The following is a 20,485-nucleotide window of genomic DNA, read 5'->3' as shown; positions in this document are numbered from 1 at the left end:
ATGGCCACCATTACTGAGACTAGCTTTCAATTCCAGATATTTTTTAATCAATTGAATTAGCTGCCATAACTGAATTAATTGCTGCCATAACAGGTTACAATTGCATTGTGGTTATGCTAGGCATCCATTATGAGGAGCGTGGATAGAGAGAAGCTTTTTCCCAGGGTGGAAGAGTCAATTACTAGGAGGCATAGGTTTAAGGTGCGAGGGGCAAGGAGATGTACAAGGTACACTTTTGTTTTTACAGAGGGTGGTGGGTGCCTGGAACTCGCTGCCGGGGGAGGTACTGGAAGCAGATACGATAGGGACTTTTAAGGGGTGTCTGGACAAATACAAGAAAAGGATGGGAATAGAGGGATATGGTCCCCGGAAGAGTAGGGGATTTTAGTTCACATGGGCAGCATGGTCGGCGCAGGCTCGGAGGGCCGAAGGGCCTGTTCCTGTGCTGTAATTTTCTTAGTTCAAACAGCAATACGGCAGCTGAGGAGTTTTAACTTCTACTTAAATAAAATTGGAATTAAAAAGCGAGTTTTAGTAACTAACTGTGAAACTATCAGATTGCTGGAAAAACACATCTGCTTCACAAATGTCCTTTAGAGAAGGAAATCTACTGTGCTTACAGGATATGGCCTGTAAGTGACTCCACACCCACAGCTCTTAAATGTCCTCTGAAATGAGGGATAGGGCCTAGGTGGGATTAAGCTTGGTGCAGACTCGATGGGCCAAATGGCCTCCTTCTGCACTGTAGGGATTCTATGATCTTACATAAGTGGCAATCAGCTGCAGGTTTCTTTGCCATATTTGTCTGAAGCCACTCTATAAACATGTACTATCAAACTGACCATCTGACATCGACCTGGGCATTGAATTTGGACACAAAGATAAACACTGCTCAGTCCATCTTGCAAACTCCTCCACTCAAACAAAATTGGGACAGCTGTCCTGCAGGCTAGTCAAGCAATAGCCCGACAGGTATGGTTCTGAGAGAATTGGTTTCTACTCCATCCCATCCCTCAGTAAGTCCTGTCCCACTGGTAGTTCAGCCCCATCAAAGGTTATGGCACAGCAGTGTGCAGGGAGCGGCCTGGGAATCCCTAATATCAACTCCAAAGCCATTGGAACGTCATGGCTTCAGGCTAAATATGGCAAAGAAAACTGCAGCTGATTGCCACCTACATGAGATCATAGAATCCCGACAGTGCAGAAAGAGGCCATTCAGCCCATCAAGTCTGCACTGACAACAATCCCACCCAGGCCCTATCCCCATAACCCTATGCATTTACCCGAGCTCGTCCCCCTGACACCAAGGGGCCATTTAGCATTGCCAATCCAACTAACTCGCATATCTTTGGACAGATGAATTAATACAGCTCCATTTATACAGGAAAAGCAAGTAGGTAGCACAGAATATATTCGCAATGATGACTTCAAAGCCCGTCACCTTTTGCGGCTCTGGAGAACCATTGCTAAAGGACATGGTTGTCAGACCCTGCTTGTGGCAGAGAACCAAAAAGGGAAAAACGTACTTGATTGCATCCTCACCAAGCTGTCATCGCTGTACCCATGATAGTATTAGTAAAAGTGGACACAGTCCAGTGTCCTGGTTTCATACTGAATAATCTATCCATTGTGACCAAGACCAGCACAATGAGCCCACATATGGAGTACTGCTCACAGCTTTGTTCCAATTTGAAAAAAGATATAAATTGCATTAGCAGTTCACAGGACTCATTCCTGGGATTGAAGGGCTGGTCTTATGACAGCATATTGAACAGGTTGGGCCTCGAACCAATTGGAGTTTAGAAGAATGAGAGAATTTTACTGAAAAATATAAGATCCTGAGGGGAATTGATACGGTAGATATCAGGAAGATGATTGCTCTTATGAGGGAGACTAGACTACCACTTAGGAATAAGAGGTCTCCCTTTTAAGATGGAGAAGAGGAGAAATTTTCTGAGGGTCACTAGTCTGTGGCACTCTTTTTGCAAGAAAGCAAGAGGCTGGGTCATTGAATTTATTCAAGACTGAGTTGGACATATTTTTGACAGTCAAGAGAGCCAAAGCTTATGAGGCACAGACAAGAAAGTGGGGTTGAGACCACAATCAGATCAGCCATGATCTAACTGAATGGTGCAGCAGGCCAAAAGGCCTACTCTTGCTCCTTAATCCTATATCCCTTGTGCAAGGGATATAGGATCCTTCATATACTATGTAAGCCTCAAGTCCAGCATATCAGTTCAAAAGTTAAGACTGAAATATTTGCAACCATCTTCAGCTAGAAGTGTCAAGTGGATGATCCATCTTAGCCTCCTCCTGAGGACCCATTGTCACAAATGTCAGTTTTCACTCAATTCAATTCACTCCATGTAATATCAAGCAATGATTGAGCACACTTGATACAGCAAATGCTTTGCTAACATCCCAGCTGAAGTGTAAACCTGTAATCCAGAACTAAACGTGTCTCTAGCCAAGCTATTGCTTTACAACTACAACACTGGCACCTACCCAGGTATGTCCTGGTTACTAAACACAGGACAAATCCAATCAACTGAATACTATCCAGTTTAGTTTCCAACATCAGTAAAGAGAAGGAAGGTGTAGTTGGAAGTACTATCAAATGACACTCGCTTACCAATATCCTGCTCATCAATGCCCAAGTTTAGGTTCCACCAGGCTCACTCGGTTCCAGGTCTCATTACAGCCTTGGTCCAAACATGGACATGCAAAGGCTGAATTTTAGTGGTAATGTAAGAATGGCTGCCCTTGACATTAAGGCAGCATTTGATTAAGTATAGCAGTGGGCAACCCTGGTAAAACTGGGATCAATGCGAGTCAGGGGGGAACTCTTCAATGGTTGGACCTATATCTAGCACAACGGAAGGTGGTTTGGTTGTTGGAGAGCAATTCAAGTCCAAGGACATTGCTGCAAGAGTTCCTCAGGGCCATGGCCTGTGCCCAACCACCTTCAGCTGCTTCATCAATGATGTTCCCTCCATCATAAGGTTAGAAGTGGGGATGTTCACTGATGATTGCAACTCCTCAGGTAATGAAGCTGCCTATGCTACATGCAGTAAGACCTGGAAAACATTAAGACTTGGGCTAAAAAGTGAGAAGTAACATTTACACCACAGAAAGGCTGGGCAATGGCTATCTGCAATAGAGAATCTAACCATCCGCTCTTGACATTTAATGGCATTACTATTTTCAGATCCCTAACCATCAACATCCTCGCGATCACAGAAACTTAACTTGGCCAGACTCAAATACTGTGGCTGCAAGGGTGGGCTAGAGGTTGGGTATTCAAAGCAAGCGACTCAGCCTGTGAACCAACAAATTGTATTTGAAGAGAATGTACGTGTACATTGATTTGATCAATTACCTACTGCTCCTTATATTGCAAAATAAAAAAATGTCCCGGTTGTAAATTTTCACAATTTCTGTACTAGTGGCACTAAACTATTCTCTTTCAGCCTATCAATCTTCCTGCCATAATCTGGGGTCTCCAGGTCATGCTCTCAGAATAGAGGGTGGGATATCCCATTAGAGAGACAAAGCATGATCTCGGAGACCACCTTCAACTCTGACCGCAACCTTTATTCATCTTGAATGAATCACACTTTCCTTTAGATGCTGCATCCCACGGCAGCTACTATATTTGTTCAGCCCAACCGCTCTGCTGGCTGATTTGGATAAAGACTGATTTGAATCTGGGACGCAAACTTTTATAACGACTCCCATTGTCCCCGAATAACCTCCTTTTATGGCTGTTTTGTCTGATATTCTGTCTAATTAACTTAATGGCATAGTAAAGCAAGGCAGATGGAACAGAAAGTTGTAAAGAGACATTGATAGATTAAAGGGAGTGGGTAAAACTGTGGCAGATAGAGTTTATGTGGCGATGTGTGAGGTCATTCACTTTGGATCCCAGAAAGATAGATTAGTATTTCCTCAGTTGTAAGAAACTGGAAACTGTGGAGCAGCTGGGCAATTTGGCAGTCCATATACAGAAACATAAAACTAGTAGACAAGCACAAAAAAATGAAAAGCTAATAGAATGTTAGTCTTTTACTTAAAGGAACTGGATACAAAGTACTGAAAGCTCCGATTAGACTGCACTTGGGAGTGGTTAGCTTTGGGCACCACACCTCAGGAAGGACAATCTTGCTTCGGAGTGAGTGCAATGCAGAGTCACCAGAATGATAGTGGAGTTAGAAGGGTTAGATGATAGAGGCGCATGGTACAGGCTCAACTTGTATTCCCTTGAATACAGAAGATTACGGGACGTGCTAATTTATAGGTAAAAGAGGGGTGGCATGCTGACACAGTGGTTAGCACTGCTGCCTCACAGCACCAGGGACCAGAGTTCAATTCCAGCCTCAGGTGAGTGTGTGGAGTTTGCACGTTCTCCATGTCTGTGTGAGTTTCTTCCAGGTGGTCCGGTTTCCTCCCACACTCCAAAAATGTGCAAGTTAGGTGGATTGGCCGTGCTAAGTTGCCCCTTAGTATCAGGGAGATTAGCGGGCTAAATACGTGGAGTTACGGGGAGAGGGCCTGGGTGGGGTCGTTGTCGGTGCAGGCTCTGCACTGTAGGGATTCTATGACTCTATGAAATGCCCAATATGATAAAAGAATTTGACAGAATATGTATTTTCTCTGGTCGCAGAGTCCGGACAAGAGGGCGTAACCCTGAAATTAAGCCTCCCTTCAGAGAGCACCCCTTCATACAAGGAGCTTTGGGAAGCTGGAACACTCCCTAGTTGAGGTTAGGTCTATTAACAATTCAAAATTAAAATACAAATAAAATTTTGTTAGGTAAAGGTTTTAGGGATAAGAAGCAAAGGTGGTTAAATGAAATTTGAGTACAGATGATCTAAGGCTCGAGAGGTTGAACAGACTACTTTTGTGCCTAAGCATCCCTGAAGATGGCTTCGGTATCCCTAAAAATAGGCTGACTGTATACTGATATGATTCAGTTATATTCTACAAATTAGATCTTGTAAGCCAAACAGGTAGAAGTCCTTATTTGCTCATTGGGATGCTCCAAAATGCTCAGCACTAATACATTACTTTTTGCTGCGTACAAATGTTTGCCAACAAACATTTTGCATAAAGCAAGGTCCAACAAATGACATAACACAAGGTGACCAGTTAACCTGGCGTTTATTAGTCACAAAAAACAGAAAATGCTGGAAAATCTCAACAGGTCTGACAGTATCTTATGGAGAAAAAGCAGACCTATCGTTTCAAGTCTGGATGGTCCAGACTCAAAACGTTGGCTGTTATCTCTCCACAGATTCTGTCAGACACGCTGAGATTTTCCAGCATTTTTTGTTTCAGATTCCAGCATCCGCTGTAATTTGCTTTTACCTTGATGTTTTGTAGTGGTAGTCAAGAAAACACTGGAAGAACACTGGACAGTGACAAGGAATCCAACAAACTCCTGCACAATCAAATCCAGCTTCAGTTTAACAACAGCACCTTTGCCAAGCAGCGTAGGATCAGAAGCTCAGAAGGGAGCTATTGATTCTCTGTAAAGCAATCCAAACAGCCCCATTCTCTGCTCTCTCCCTGTGGTGCTGCAAGTTTGTGCCCATCTAAATCATCTCCACTTCTATAATCCTCATAGCTGCCAAACTCCACACCACTTGCTACATAAATATTCCTCATCCATATCTCTTGTCCAAAAACTCTAAATCTGTGTCGGCTAGTCCTTGTTCCATTAACTAATGGGATCAGCTTTTCCTCAGCTATCACAGGTAAGCTTGTCATAAATTCGTACATCTCAATCAAACCTCACCACATCCTTCTTTACTCAAAGGAGAACAACCCTAACTTAGGTAAAAACCTTCATCCTTGGAATCATTCTGGTAAATCTACACTGCACCCTTTCTCGTACCCTCACGCCCTTCCTAATCCTAGATGGTGGATAGGAAGACCCTATTACCCTTGAATATCCTGGGACTTAGATTTAGGATAAGAGGCAAGAGGATTAGAAGGGAACTGAAGAGAAATATTTTTCACAGAGGTTGGAAATCTGGAACACTGCCTGAAACAGTGGCAGAGGCAAAAACCCCGATAACATGTAAAACCTACTTATATCTGGAGCCCTGTAGCATATCCAAAAAGCAGAAAGTGAGATTACGTGGATGGCTACTTGTCAGCCAGTGCAGACACAATGTGCTATAAATTTCTATGATTGCTATGAAGTGCAGTGACTAGAATTGGATGCAATACTATTACTTGTGGCCTAACCACATTTTTTTTTATGGCCCAGCATACTTTCCCTACTTTTATACACAATCCTATTTATAAAGCACAATAGAATCATAGAATCCCTACAGTGCAGGAGGCCATTCGGCCCATTGAGCCTGCACCGACAACAACCCCACTCAGCCCCGATCCCGTAACCCCATGTATTTGCCTTGCTAATCCCCCTAACTGACGCATCTTGGGACACTAACTTAGTCATTAAAGACCCCAATTTAGCATGGCCAACCAATCTAAAGCGCACATCTTTGGACTGTGGGAGGAACCTGGAGCACCCGGAGGAAACCCACACAGACACGGGGAGAATGCCAAAACTCCACACCCAAGGCTGGAATGGAACCTGGGGCCCTGGTGCTGTGAGGCAGCAGTGCTAGCCACTGTGCCACCCCAAGATCCCATATACTTTACTAAATGATCTCCGTGTTCTGTCACCTTTGCAGATCCACATACATGTAACTGCCATTAAATCCATATTACTTCTCCTTATCCCTTCTCCCAAAATGCAACATCTTATACTTTTCGGCAATGAAGTTATATCTTCAATATCACACTGAAGTGTCACCCTGGAATATATGCTAATGTTTTGGAGTAGGGCTTGAAACTATAACCTTCGGATTTAGTGCGACTGACCAGGTGAAAAGTATAATACACGTACAAGGTCCCAAAAAGCTTTACCAAAATTCTTCAACAGCCACAGTTAGAACACCACTGAAAACTATTGTCCCAATGCCTGTAGGTGAAACATACAAATCATGTGGAGTAGGCCACTCAGCCCTTCAAACCAGCTCTGACATTGAATAAAACCATGGATCCTGATTGCAACCTCAACCCTACATTCCTACCACCCCTTTGTTAATCAAGAATCTATTCAGCTCTGCCTTAGAAACATTCGAAGGCTCTGCCTCCACTGCCTTTTGAGACTTCCAAAGATTCATGATGCCCAGAAAAAAATCCTCCTCACCGCTGTCTTAAATGAGCGACCCCTTATTTTTAAACAGTGAACCCTATCTCGAGAAATAAGATGCATCGCTCAAATATACATAGTATTTGGGAGTTGTATATTCAAGATGTTATGTTGTGGGAGAAATGGGTTTCAATTCACAGGGCACTGGTGTCAGGACTGGCAAAAAAAACTGAGGGGCATGGACAGAGTGGATAGTGAGCAGCTGTTCCGTTTAGTTGAAGGGTCAGTCACGAGGGGACATAGGTTCAAGAGGTTTAGCGGGGATGTAAGGAAAATCTTTTTTATTCAGTGAGTGAAGGCGGATTACCTCACATCTTTTAAAAAGTACCTGGATGAGCACCTGGCACATCATAACATTCAAAGGTATGAGCCAAGTGCTGGTAAATGGGATTAAGTGGGAGGTCAGGTGTTTCTCGATTGTCGGTGTGGACTTGATGTGCTGAAGGGACTCCTCTGCACTGTATGGTTCTATGAAAGAGAACTCTGCCTGGCAGCAGCTTCATTTGAAGCAGGCTGGGACCAGTAGCCTGGTGAACAGAATCACTAAAGCTGTAGATAGGACTTTAAATTAAATAGTTGAGTGGGGATAGTGACTGCAACTGAGGAGAAATATAGAAAGTGAAAGAGAAAGCACAAGCCAATAGTGCAGGGTAGTAATATGGGTAATGATAACCAGAATAGAACATACAACATTAGGAGTGCATCAGCAAATAAGGTCAGAGTAGGGAAAAAATATAAAGACCCGAAATTGATGGTTGATTCCTAGGATGAGAGGGTTGTCTTATATAAAAAGGTTGATCAGGTTGAATCTGTACTCATTGGATTTTTAGAAGAACAAGAGGCGATCCTATTGAAATGTAAGATTCTGAAGGGGCTTGACAGGGTAGATTCTTAGGATGTTCCCCTCATGGGAGAATCTAGATGTAGGGGGACACAGCTTCAGCATGAGGAGTGCCTCATTTAAAATGTAAATTAGAAGAGCTTCTTAGCTCAGAGGGCTGTGAATCGTTGGAATGTTATACACCAGAAAGCTGTGGAGGCTAAGTCCTTGAACATACTCAAGGCTGAGATAGACAATTTCTGAACCATAGCTTTGAGGAATAGGCCATGTATAGTTGAGTCCAAGGTCAAATCAGCCATGAACTACTGAATGGAGAAGGCACGTGAGGCCATCTGACCTATTCCTCTCCTATTTCTTATGTTACGTAGCATCTGTGGATGGAATGGAGAAATTAATCAATCAGGTGTGGGCTGCATCAGAACTTCCTAAATGTTCCCACCAATTTTACAAATGTTATTTTTTTGATCCGCTCAAGATTTGCTGATGACAGGACTAGATTATTCTAGGCAGTAATTCATTTTGTCCCAAGTGAGTGAGTGCCACAGTTTAGTCGTATGGAAGCCATTGGCTTGTTTCACCACCATTGTTTGAAATATATTGTTTGCAATAATGCATTGTTTTGTGTTCTGCAAATGGGTATGTTGGAGTATATATTCCTGCATTTGTATGTTTTACCAAAACGAAGGAAGCTTGGCTAATTTAAGAATTATGCATGGAATAAAGTGTAGTGATGTGGTCTTTCTGAAGTTCTTGACACAGGACAAAAACATCCTAAAGTTAACAGCTAGGAAGCAACTGCTGAACAAACAGGAAGGCGTTCCAGCAGAGAAGTATGTAATCGCGGGTAATGAACCACTGTCTAACTGTCACGACAATGGTATAGGATATTGAAATGAGATAATCAAATGAAAGCTCATTACAGTTTGAGTAATAATATTCCAATTAGATGCATGACAGGGAACCCAAAACATCCTCTATTCTATGTTTAAAATTGTGCATACCGATTTATTTTCTCCTTGTAATGGTTAGCCTCTGAATCAAATTAAAATGTTACATTACTGCATCACTGGGTGCACTTTTGTCGATACTCTATAGAAGGTGGATATGAAAGAGACATTTAGTGTTGAAACAACATACACTTTATATTGTGCACCTTAAAAATCATATTCCCAACTAAAATAGATCAGATCAGCCAAACACACCAGTCACAAAAGAACATACACCCCCAACATGACCAGCAACGAAAAGAGGGACACAAGGTTACCAGCTTCAGTTTCTCTTCTTTTTCCTGCTGCAATTTCTTTACTAATACTTTTTACACTCTGACGTATATTTGAGATGTTCTGCAGCACCAAGCAAAGTTCAGCAATAGATTCCAGCACACTCACACTGTGACGTAGGCATACTGTCCACAGAACTGCTGCTGTATAATATTCTGTACATCGGGATTGTTCTGTTTTGATAGCGTGTCCTCCAGCAGTGACATAAAAAGCTTCGAGAATTCTTGAGCATCCTGTGGATGCAATTGCAAGTGATTAAAACATTAAACAAACAAGATAAAAGTAGTCCTCCTCATGACCGGATATGGTTAATCAAACAATACATAAACTAATGGTCAAGAAAAGTAATAAAATTGGGAAATTTTAAAAACAACATTTCCATCAAGTGTGAAGCGAATCATACCATTACTAATATTGTCTTCAAAATTCTAACAATAATCTAATAAAGTTGTGATCAATTGGATGTTTAATTGCAAGTTGTAGATGTGACTAAGTGTCCATGAAAAGCAGAGTAGCCCCTCAAACGCAAGCATTCTGTGATATTATCTTCTATTTTAGCATTCTATACCTTCCAAATAGGACTAAACATTTTAGCTATAATAATGATTGCCACAAAGGCCTTAAAAGTTTTAATGCAGCTCCTGAAAATCTTGCACTATAAATGATCTATAAAGCTGCAGTTAACAGCACCAAAAACACTCTCATCCTACTTCAGCAGGCCATGGCATTTAGATAAAATATTTCTCTCTCCAGAGATGCTGCATGACCTGCTTAGTATTTGCAGCATCTTTGTTTCAGATTTCCGGTATCCGCAGTATTTTGCTTTTGTGGAAGGTGAATAAGAATGCTCACTAATTTAGAGTTAGCTGAGCGACTGACAACTTTTTAACTGTAACTCCTGCCAGATATTCACCTGCCCGCCCACATTTCCACTTTCTGACCCTGGTCTCAGAAAAATCATTCCCTTAAATCTTCCTCCACCCTCACCTCCATGATATTGACTACATCATGTGCTGCCTTTGCCTTCGTGCTTTCTCCTTAGTCACAGATATTCGCGATTTCAAACACCGCTCCTATTTCCAGCCTTCTATTGGGCGCTCGCTCTGGTTTCTTTGCAACTTTTCATCTTAAAACAGTTTTGCTGAAAGATCTACCCAAATTGTTAATTATCTTGTAGACGCTAACCTTTACATGTGTATTTGCAACTTTCCAGCATTTGAGAGCTTACTTCTTTTTAACTGAGCCACCAGTGTTGGACTGGACATGAATCCACTATTACACCAATTATAATTTATGTTTGCACAACATCCATCAGAAAACTATATTCCAAGCATTAAATATCCTCTGACTTGGTATTTAATACTCTAGAAGTTATAGTCCCAACCATGAGCCAACAGAAAATCTTGGCAAAACAAAGAATTTCCTATTGTTTAAATTGGATCGAGTTTAACTATGGTGTTTATTTATAAGTTGGAAGTCATAGGAATCCTAATCCACACATCATATTTCTTGGCAAATTAGTTTCTTGGATTCACATCTATTTACCTGCTGTTGCCCTGTATCCAGGCCCAGTGCTTTTACAAAACCAGAAGGATCGATGTATCGTCGATTGCTACTTTGCAGCAAAGCAAACAAGTACTGAAGATGCTCACAGATGGACTGTGGCTCGAATTCTAAGGTAGAAAACACAACGTTAGTAACTGATTATTGTAATTAATCTCGTTTTTCTCTAGAATGTCTCATCTTCAGGCCACATTGCCAATAGAGCACAAAATGATCCACTTTAGTCATCACTTCTTGCAATAATGTGAATGTAAATGGTTAAGTTTTGCTTGCTAAAATGCATTTGTGTTGAACTGGCACCATTTCCTTTGATCATTCTGCCTCTACATTCCATTTTACTGAACAACCCATAAAGAACACTTTAGTCTTGTCTCAACTCTATAATATACTGCAGGTATACGGAAACGGAGCCAAGACTAAGCATTGCACAGTACTTTTATGTAGTTTACCAATCAGCTGTGTAAACTGCTCAGCTCTACTCAGCCTTTTAGCAAAGCTGCCTACTGGCATTTTAAAGCTCTTGGTTCTAATATCAGCATCATCTGATTTAATGATCATTCAGGCTTCTTTCCAAACCTGCCTTTATAACCCAATTGTGCTGCATTTAAGTCTATTTCTTCTACAAAGTGAAAGTCCACATCGTCTGAAGAGAGACAACACCACACAAAGTGCCTTCACCTTCCAAGTGCAGTAAATAAAGGATCCTAGATTTTTTTTGAAAATACCACAGAAACTCTCATTGCTATCGAGAACATCTCACAACAATAGCAAAAACTGCTGCTTCATCTACTGGGCAAGGCAGGAATGTAGGGATGACCTCTCTTCTGGAAATTGGGGTGCAGAAGAAGCTTGGCTGAGATGAGAAACGATAAGGCACTTGTGGGAATCGTGTACAAGCCCCTTAATTCTAACTACATGGTAGGAGAGTATGAAAGAAGAGATAATGGGAGCTTGTCATGAATCATAGAAATCCAAGAAACCCTACAGCACAGAAAGAGGCCATTCGGCCCATCGAGTCTGCACTGACCACAATCCCACCCAGGCCCTACCCCTATATCCCTACATATTTACCCACTAATCCCTCTAAACTACGCATCTCAGGACACTAAGGGCAATTTTAGCATGGCCAATCAACCTAACCCGCACATCTTTGGACTGTGGGAGGAAACCGGAGCACCCGGAGGAAACCCACGCAGACACGAGGAGAACGTGCAAACTCCACACAGGCAGTGACCCAAGCCGGGAATCGAACCCAGGTCCCTGGAGCTGTAAAGCAGCAGTGTTAACCATTGTGCTACCGTTCCGCCCCAAGGTACAGCAATATTCATGGGGGATTTTAATACACATAGATTTATTTCCAGGCAGAGAGGAAATGGCCGAGTGAGGGAACCATGGTTCACAAAAGAGGTGGAATGTCTTGTCAAGAAGAAGAAGGAAGCATGTGTAAGGTTGAGAAAACAAGGTTCAGTTGGCTCGCTGGAGGGTTACAAGTTAGCAAGAAATGAGCTGAAAAAGGGGCTTAGGAGAGCTAGGAGGGGGCATGAGAAGTCCTTGGCGGGTCGGATCAAGGAAAACCCCAAGGCTTTTTACTTTTATGTGAGGAATAAAAGAATGACCAGGGTGAGGTTGGGGCCGGTCAAGGACAGCAGTGGGAATTTGTGCATGGAGTCAGAAGAGATAGGAGAGGTGATGAATGAATACTTTTCTTCGGTGTTCACCAAGGAGAGGGGCCATGTTTTTGAGGACGAGAGGGTGTCACAGGCTGGAGGAAGTAGATGTTCGGAGGGAAGATGTACTAGCAATTTTGAATAAACTGAAAGTTGATAAGTCCCCTGGGCCTGATGAAATATATCCTAGGAGTCTTTGGGAGCCAAGGGATGAGATAGCAGAGCCTTTGGCATTGATCTTTGCGTCCTCACTGTCCACGGGGGTGGTGCCAGAGGACTAGAGAGTGGCGAATGTGGTTCCTCTGTTTAAGAAAGGGAATAGAAATGACCCTGGTAATTATAGGCCAGTTAGTCTTACTTCGGTGGTCGGTAAGTTGATGGAAAAGGTCCTTAGGGATGGGATTTACGACCATTTAGAAAGATGCGGATTAATCCGGGATAGTCAGCATGGATTTGTGAAGGGCAAGTCTTGCCTCACAAATTTGATAGAATTTTTTGAGGAGGTAACTAAGTGTGTAGATGAAGGTAGTGCAGTTGATGTCATATACATGGATTTTAGTAAGGCGTTTGATAAAGTCCCCCACGGTCGGCTTATGAAGAAAGTAAGGATGTGCGGGATAGAGGGAAGTTTGGCCGATTGGATAGGTAACTGGCTATCTAACAGAAGACAGAGGGTGGTGGTGGATGGAAAATTTTCAGACTGGAAACCGGTTACCAGCGGAGTGCCACAGGGATCAGTGCTTGGTCCTCTGCTATTTGTCATTTTTATAAATGACTTGGAGGAGGGGGCTGAAGGGTGGATCAGTAAATTTGCTGATGACACCAAGATTGGTGGAGTAGTGGATGAGGTGGAGGGCTGTTGTAGGCTGCAAAGAGATATAGATAGGATGCAGAGCTGGGCTGAAAAATGGCAAATGGAGTTTAACCCTGACAAATGCGAGGTGATTCATTTTGGTAGGACAAATTTAAATGTGGATTACAGGGTCAAAGGTAGGGTTCTGAAGAATGTGGAGGAACAGAGAGATCTTGGGGTTCATATCCATAGATCTCTGAAGGTTGCCACTCAAGTGGATAGAGTCGTGAAGAAGGCCTATAGTGTGTTGGCGTTCATTAACAGGGGGTTTGAGTTTAAGAGCTGTGGGGTTATGCTGCAACTGTACAGGACCTTGGTGAGACCACATTTGGAATATTGTGTGCAGTTCTGGTCACCTCACTACAAGAAGGATGTGGAGACACTGGAAAGAGTGCAAAGGAGATTTACCAGGATGCTGCCTGGTTTGGAGGGTAGGTCTTATGAGGAAAGGTTGAGGCAACTTGGGCTTTTCTCTTTGGAGCGGAGGGGGTTGAGAGGAGACTTGATAGAGGTTTATAAGATGGTGAGGGGGATAGATAGAGTGAACGTTCAAAGACTATTTCCTCGGGTGAATGGAGCGGTAACTAGGGGGCATAACTATAGGGTTCATGGTGGGAGATATAGGAAGGATGTCCGAGGTAGGTTTTTTACTCAGAGTGGTTGGGGTGTGGAATGGACTGCCTGCAGGGATAGTGGAGTCAGAAACTTTAGGAACATTTAAGAAGCTATTGGATAGGCACATGGAGTACTTCGGGATGATAGGGAGGAAATAGCTTGATCTGGGTTTCAGACAAAGCTCGGCACAACATCGTGGGCCGAAGGGCCTGTTCTGTGCTGTACTGTTCTATGTTCCATGTTCTATTTGAAAAATCTGATGGGCAAAGATAGCGTAGATGAGCAGTTGAATGTTTTGGGGATAGTTTCATATTCTGGAGCTAAACAGAGGGCAGGCTATACCAGATCTGGTATAGTGCAATGAGATAGGATTAATTGATAACCTCAGTGAAAGCGCCCTGAGGTAGCAGCGATCATAATATGATTACATTTTACATTCAATTTGAGTGACAGAAGAGTGCATCCAAGACCAGTATTTTAAATTTAAATAAGGGCAATTATGAGGATATGAAAGCAGAGCTAGTTAGAGTGAACTGATAAATGTACTTAAGGGGTAGATCGATGAGAGATTCAATGGTAGACATTTTATGCGATATTGCAGAACACAGAAGTTCCAATGAGAAAGAAAAATTCCAAGGGGAGGACGTGTTGTCTGTGGTTAACTAAGGAAGTGAAAGACAGTATCAAACTGAAAGAAAAAGCATATATTTGTGCAAAGACAAGTGGCAAGTGAGGAGATCGGAAAGACTGTAAAAGATTATAGAATGACAAAAAGATTGATAGAGATGGAAAAACTATAGCACGAGAGAAAGAAGGCAAGTCATAAAAAGACAGATAATAAGAGTCTTCATAGATATTTAAACAAGAGTTAACAAACCGAGCATTGGTCTTTCATAAAGTGCGCCTGGGGAATTGGTAGTGGAAAGTAGGACCATGGCAGATGCATTACACAATTTTGCATTGGTCTTCACTATAGAGGACACAACATCCAGAAATAGCAGTACATCAGGTAATGGAAGGGAAAGAGGAACTCAGGAAAATCACAATTGCCAGGGAAGTGGCATTGAACAAATTGTTAGAATTGACAAATCGCCAGGTCCTGATGGATTTCACCCGAAAGTAGTGACTAGCGAGATAGCTGATGCACTGGTTTAAATTTCCAAAATTCCCTACATTCAGGGAAGGTTCCATTAGATTGGAAGATAGCAAATACAACTCCTTTATTCAAAAAGGGAGGGAGACAGAAAGCAGGAGACTACAGACGAGTTAGCCTAACATCGGTCATATTTAATAACGGCTTTTAACATTTTACCAATGTTAAAGCCAGGACACTTAGAAAAATTCAAGGTAATCAGGCAGAGTCCACGTGGTTTTGTGAAAGGGAAATCGTGTTTAACAAATTTATTGGAGTTCCTTGAAGGAATCACAAATGCTGTAAAGGGGAACTGGTGAATATACTGTACTTGGATTTCCAGAAGGCAATTGATAAGGTGCCATAACAAAAGTTGTTGTGGAAAATGAAAGCTCAATATAGAAGATAACAATGGCATAGTTTGAAGATTGACTAGCTAACAGAAAATAGTTGGCATAAATGGGTCGTTTTCTGATTGACAGGATGTGATGAGTGGTGTGCCCCAGCGATCAGTGCTGGGGCCTCAACTTTTTACAATTTATATAAATGAATTTGATGAAGGGACTGAAGGTATGGGTGCTAACTTTGCTGATGACACAGATAGGTAGGAAAATAAATTGTAATAAGGACATAAGGAAGTTACAAAGGGACATAGACAGGTTAAGTGGGCAAAAAAATCTGGCAAATTGAATGAGAGAAAATGTGAAATTGTCCACTTTGTCAGGAAGAATGAAAAAGATTATCTAAGTGGTGAGAAATTGCAGAGCTAGGAGGTGCAGAGGGGTCTGAGTGTCCATAAATCACAAAAGATTAGTATACAGGTACAGCAAGTAATTAGGAAAATTAATAAAATATCATTTGGGAGAGGAATCGATTATTTGATTTGTCACATGTATTAGTGTAGAGTGAAAAGTATCGTTTCTTGCGCGCTATACAGACAAAGCATACCGTTCATTGAGAAGGAAACGAGAGTGCAGAATGTAGTGAAGAGATTGAATTGGAGCATTGTTAGAGAGTTTAGAAGAGTTAGAGTGAAGTTTTAGAAGCATGGAACAAGAGTAAAAGATAGAATTAGAAGATATGCTGGGCACAGGTTGCCTCACTCCGACACCATCTTGTTCCTAACATAACTTACAAAATAAGATTACAAGATTACAAAAATGAGGTTATGCTTTAGTTGCACAGGGCATTTGTGAGACCACATCTGGAGTATTGTGTATAGTACTGGTGTTCTTATCCAAGGAAAGATGTAAATGCTTTAGGAACAATACAGAGCAAGTTTATAAGAGTCATACCAGGAAAGGGTGGCTTGTCTTATGAGGCAAGAAGTTGAAGTTAGGTTTGTATCCACTAGAATTTAGAGGAGTAAGAGGCAACTTGATCGAAACCTTTAAGATCCAGAGGGGTATTGACAGGGTGGATGCGAAGCGGGTATTTCCTCTTGCCGGAGAATCTAGAACTAGGGGGTCACTGTTTTAAAAAATAAGGGGTCAGTCATTTACGATGGTGATAAGGAGAAATCTTTTCTCTGAGGATCATGAGTCTCTGGAACACCCTTCCTTCTTTGAATATCTTTAGGGCAGAGCTGAATAGATTCTTGATTAACAAAGGAGGAAAGATCATTTGTGGATAGGCAGGAATGTGGGGTTGAGGTTACAATTAGATCAGTTGTGATCTTTATTGAATGGCAGAGCAGGCTTGAAGGGCCGTGCCTACTCCTGCCCTTAATTCATATATTTGTATGCAAGGCATCAATTTAGTTTGGACCTCTATAGCCTGCCCACTGGGGTGGTGGGGTGGGTATATTTTCATTTTATAAATGTGTGCATTTATTTGTACATACAAGAATGTCAAGAATTGGGCATTCATATACAGCATTATCCTCAAACAACAGCGCAAGGGGAAATACATCCATCTTCAAACAGTAGTCTTCAAAAGAATTTAAAATTAAAATAATTCCAAAGAATATGTTATTCTGAAATTTACCCAACAATGACTCACATTAGGATGACTGCAATCAGAAGATTGTCACGCTCTGGTGTAAGAGCTACTTCTTGTATATTAAATTTGCCAAAGTCACTTTGTGGCCACATGATAATTGAGCAAGTTCAAAAGGCATTTGAGGCAATTAACTGAATGGGTGTTAATGCCTTTGATGGGATGATGCCTCTACAGGGAAGCCAGCTATGTACAAGAGGAAGAAAAGGAGGATATGCAGATAGGGTTAGATGAAGTAAGGTGTGAGGTTTCATATGGAGCGTAACTGCTGGTGCAGACAAGCTATATGTTACAGCACAGAAATGGACCAATGTGCAACAGAAATGCAAACACAAAATAATGCAGAAAACGAAGATCGTTACTGAGCATTTAATGAAAGCATCCGGTTTATGAGAATTTAGCATTGACAAGGGGTGGCAAGGTGGCTCAGCGGTTAAGCACTGCTGCCTCACACTGCCAGGGACCCAGGTTCAATTCTGGCCTTAGGTGACTGTGTGGAGCCTGCACGTTCTCCCAGTGTCTGCGTGGGTTTCCTCCAGGTGCTCCGGTCTCCTCCCACACTCCAAAGATGTGCAGATTAGGTGGATCGGCCATGCTAAAATTGCCCCTCAGTGTCCATGGTAAATGCACAGAGTTACAGGGATAGGGCAGAGGCAAAGGCCTGGATAGGATGATCTTTCGGAGAGTCGGTGCAGACTTGATGGGTCCAATGGCCTCCTTCGGTACTGTCAGGATTCTATGGTTCTACATCTGATCCAGTAACAGTGAAAATCAGAGACACATGTCTTGACTACTTAAAACTGACCCTCACTGTGACAGCTTCTACCTTCATTATGCAAAGAGCGAATACAGTATTCCCTTACCAAGAAAGTGAACAAGGAATAACAAGGAATTTTAACAAAGGACTGTCAAACCTGCTCCTGCAGCTGCTACAAGTACAGACTTTCTCACTCAGTTCCTCTCCATGCAATCTAAGCCAAAATCAAGAACTCAACAGATAACAAACGTACAGAACATTACCATATCCACACAATGGAACAATTTCCACAGTAACTTATTTTTACACTGTCTAATGAGTACGGCCATATCAAGTTCTGGTTAAGTTTGTATTGAGCTGAATTAATGATTATGCATATCTAGGTCCTGCCCACACATATAATAAATAAAACGGAAAATATGAAACACTACTGCACTGAAGTTTGGCCAAAGGTGCTCAGTTTTTTTCCCCAATTTCCTCAACTAATCCACTGTCAATACTCACCTGCATCTTCCTCAATCCCTTCACCAGTCCCTATCTCCTTTCGAGGACCATGGCAGAGATACAGTGCCTGTCGCAACTCAAGGTTGTGAAACCAAACCTGAAGCAAGGTGTTGACGTAACAAGTAGCTCCAAGATTAGTCAGTCCTACAAAGGTATTCTTAGAAAAGAGAAGAGACAATTTGAATGATGAGAACAAATCATTTTATAAGGTGAGGATTCAAAGCTTCTGAAATTGCTTAAAAGGGAACTTTCTATATAGGTATTAGCCTGATGGAAAATATTAAGTGCCCAGCTCTAAGGATGCATCCTAAATATATGAAAAACAATGCTGAAAGGACATATTTAGCATTGTACTCATAGCCTTGTCCAATGCTTTTCTGATTAATAAGTATTTGGGCATACATGGCATATACATTTATACTTAATTTGGTTGCATTTGCTTGCAAAATTTGTAAAATGGGATTGCTGTAGCTATGAGGAGCTATTCAGCAATTTTTACGAAATATCAACAAATCACTTCCCGTTAAGGCAGAGAGGACAGAAATTACTTAGCACCATTTTCCTCAAGTATTATGCGACCTATAAGCAAAAGTGAAAAAAGCAACATCTCCAAGACAGCCAAGAATCTCTTAAGTGTTCCATAAAACATCTGCTCCTCCAAAAGTCTATGGATCTTTCACCAATTAAATCCCCTATTATGTACACATGCAGCGTATTACAAGTGAGTCAAACAATTCAGATATACCATTAGTTTCTCATAGGTTGTGCAGCTCAATTTGTCCAATAATCAGTCAAACCAGCACAAAGGACGAAGGAATCTTGTGGGGGTAGTTTACAGGTCCCCAAACATTAACTACACTGTAGGATGGAATATACAGGAAGTAGTAATGAGGCTTGTGAGAAAGGTATGGAGATAATCATGTGTGATTTTAATCCAGATTAGACAAATCAGGTTGGCAAAAGTCATCTGGTAGATAAGGGTGTTTTTGGGACAGTTTCTTAGAGCAACATCTTACAGAGCTAACCAGAGAGAGCAGGTTATTCTACACTTGATAATGTGTAATGGGAAGGAATAATTAACAGCCTCACAGTAAAGGCACCCCTAGGTAGTAGCGGTCATAACATGATTGAATTTGCATTCAGTTTGGGGAGTGAGGAGTATGTTGAAGACTAGTGCTATAAACTTTTTTAAAAGGCTATTTTAAGAATAAGATGACAGGGCTGGCAAAGCTGAACTGGGAAATTAAGTTAAGGGCTAGGTCAGTAAAGATCCAGTGGAAGACAATTAAAGGAGATTTCATAACACTCAGCAAAAATATATTCCAGTGAGAATGAAAAACTCAGGATTCATCATTCGTGGCTGACTAAGGAAGTTATAGCTTATCAGATTGAAAGAAAAAGTATACAATTCTGCAAAGATTAGTTGGTTAGAATATAAAAACCAAAGATTGACTAAAAAAAGTGGGAGAAATTAGAGCATGAGAGAAAGCTAGCCAGAAATATAAAACGGAGTAAGAGCTTCTATAAGTATTTAAAAAGGAAAAGAGCAACTAAAGTGAGTGTTCAGCCTCTAAACCAGTGGTTCCCAATCATTGTGCCGTGAAAAATGTGCAGTGGCCAAGGGATAGACTCCGAGCCCTAGCTGAGGAAATTCAACCACACATAAGTAACAGCAAAAGAAAGTTTGAGTGTACGATCCAGCATTGAGTACATGAACTGTCCTCACATCTGAGTGACGTGGATTTCTAACATCATACCTGGGCTGTAATTCTATTGGAAAATCCTCAGGCAGGGTCCCCAAGAGAACCACAGCACAACTAAGATTGTTACTTGGGGGTGGGTGTGCGGCCCCTTTCCCGACTGGAGGTGCTGGAAGAGGAAAAAGGACGAACGGCTGCCTCCTTGGCTTTCCTCTCAGCCCGGCCGGCCTCCCTCTTCTGGCCCTTGGGAGCCCAGTTTGAAGGAGCCCAAGGTGCTGCTGCCCGAGGTCTGCACCAGACAACCGTTACTGACCAGGCTCCACGCTGCCTGCCAGAGCTGCCAC

General features: G+C 41.9%; 1 protein-coding gene across 1 annotated transcript in view; it reads right to left on the bottom strand.

The window, feature by feature from the left end:
- The window catches only part of usp48 (ubiquitin specific peptidase 48), a 142,347-nt gene that overhangs the window by 97,170 nt on the left and 24,692 nt on the right, over window positions 1-20,485 (bottom strand). The window contains exons 3-5 of the mRNA XM_078239187.1: window positions 18,442-18,598; window positions 10,898-11,025; window positions 9,461-9,585 (exon numbers count right to left, since the gene is read on the bottom strand). Of these exons, the coding sequence (XP_078095313.1) occupies window positions 9,461-9,585; window positions 10,898-11,025; window positions 18,442-18,598 (410 nt within the window). The remainder of the gene's footprint in view (window positions 1-9,460; window positions 9,586-10,897; window positions 11,026-18,441; window positions 18,599-20,485) is intronic.

This window comes from Mustelus asterias, chromosome 22, assembly GCF_964213995.1.
Source record: "Mustelus asterias chromosome 22, sMusAst1.hap1.1, whole genome shotgun sequence".
Lineage (NCBI taxonomy): Eukaryota > Metazoa > Chordata > Chondrichthyes > Carcharhiniformes > Triakidae > Mustelus > Mustelus asterias.
This window is presented reverse-complemented; position numbering and strand designations above follow the sequence as displayed.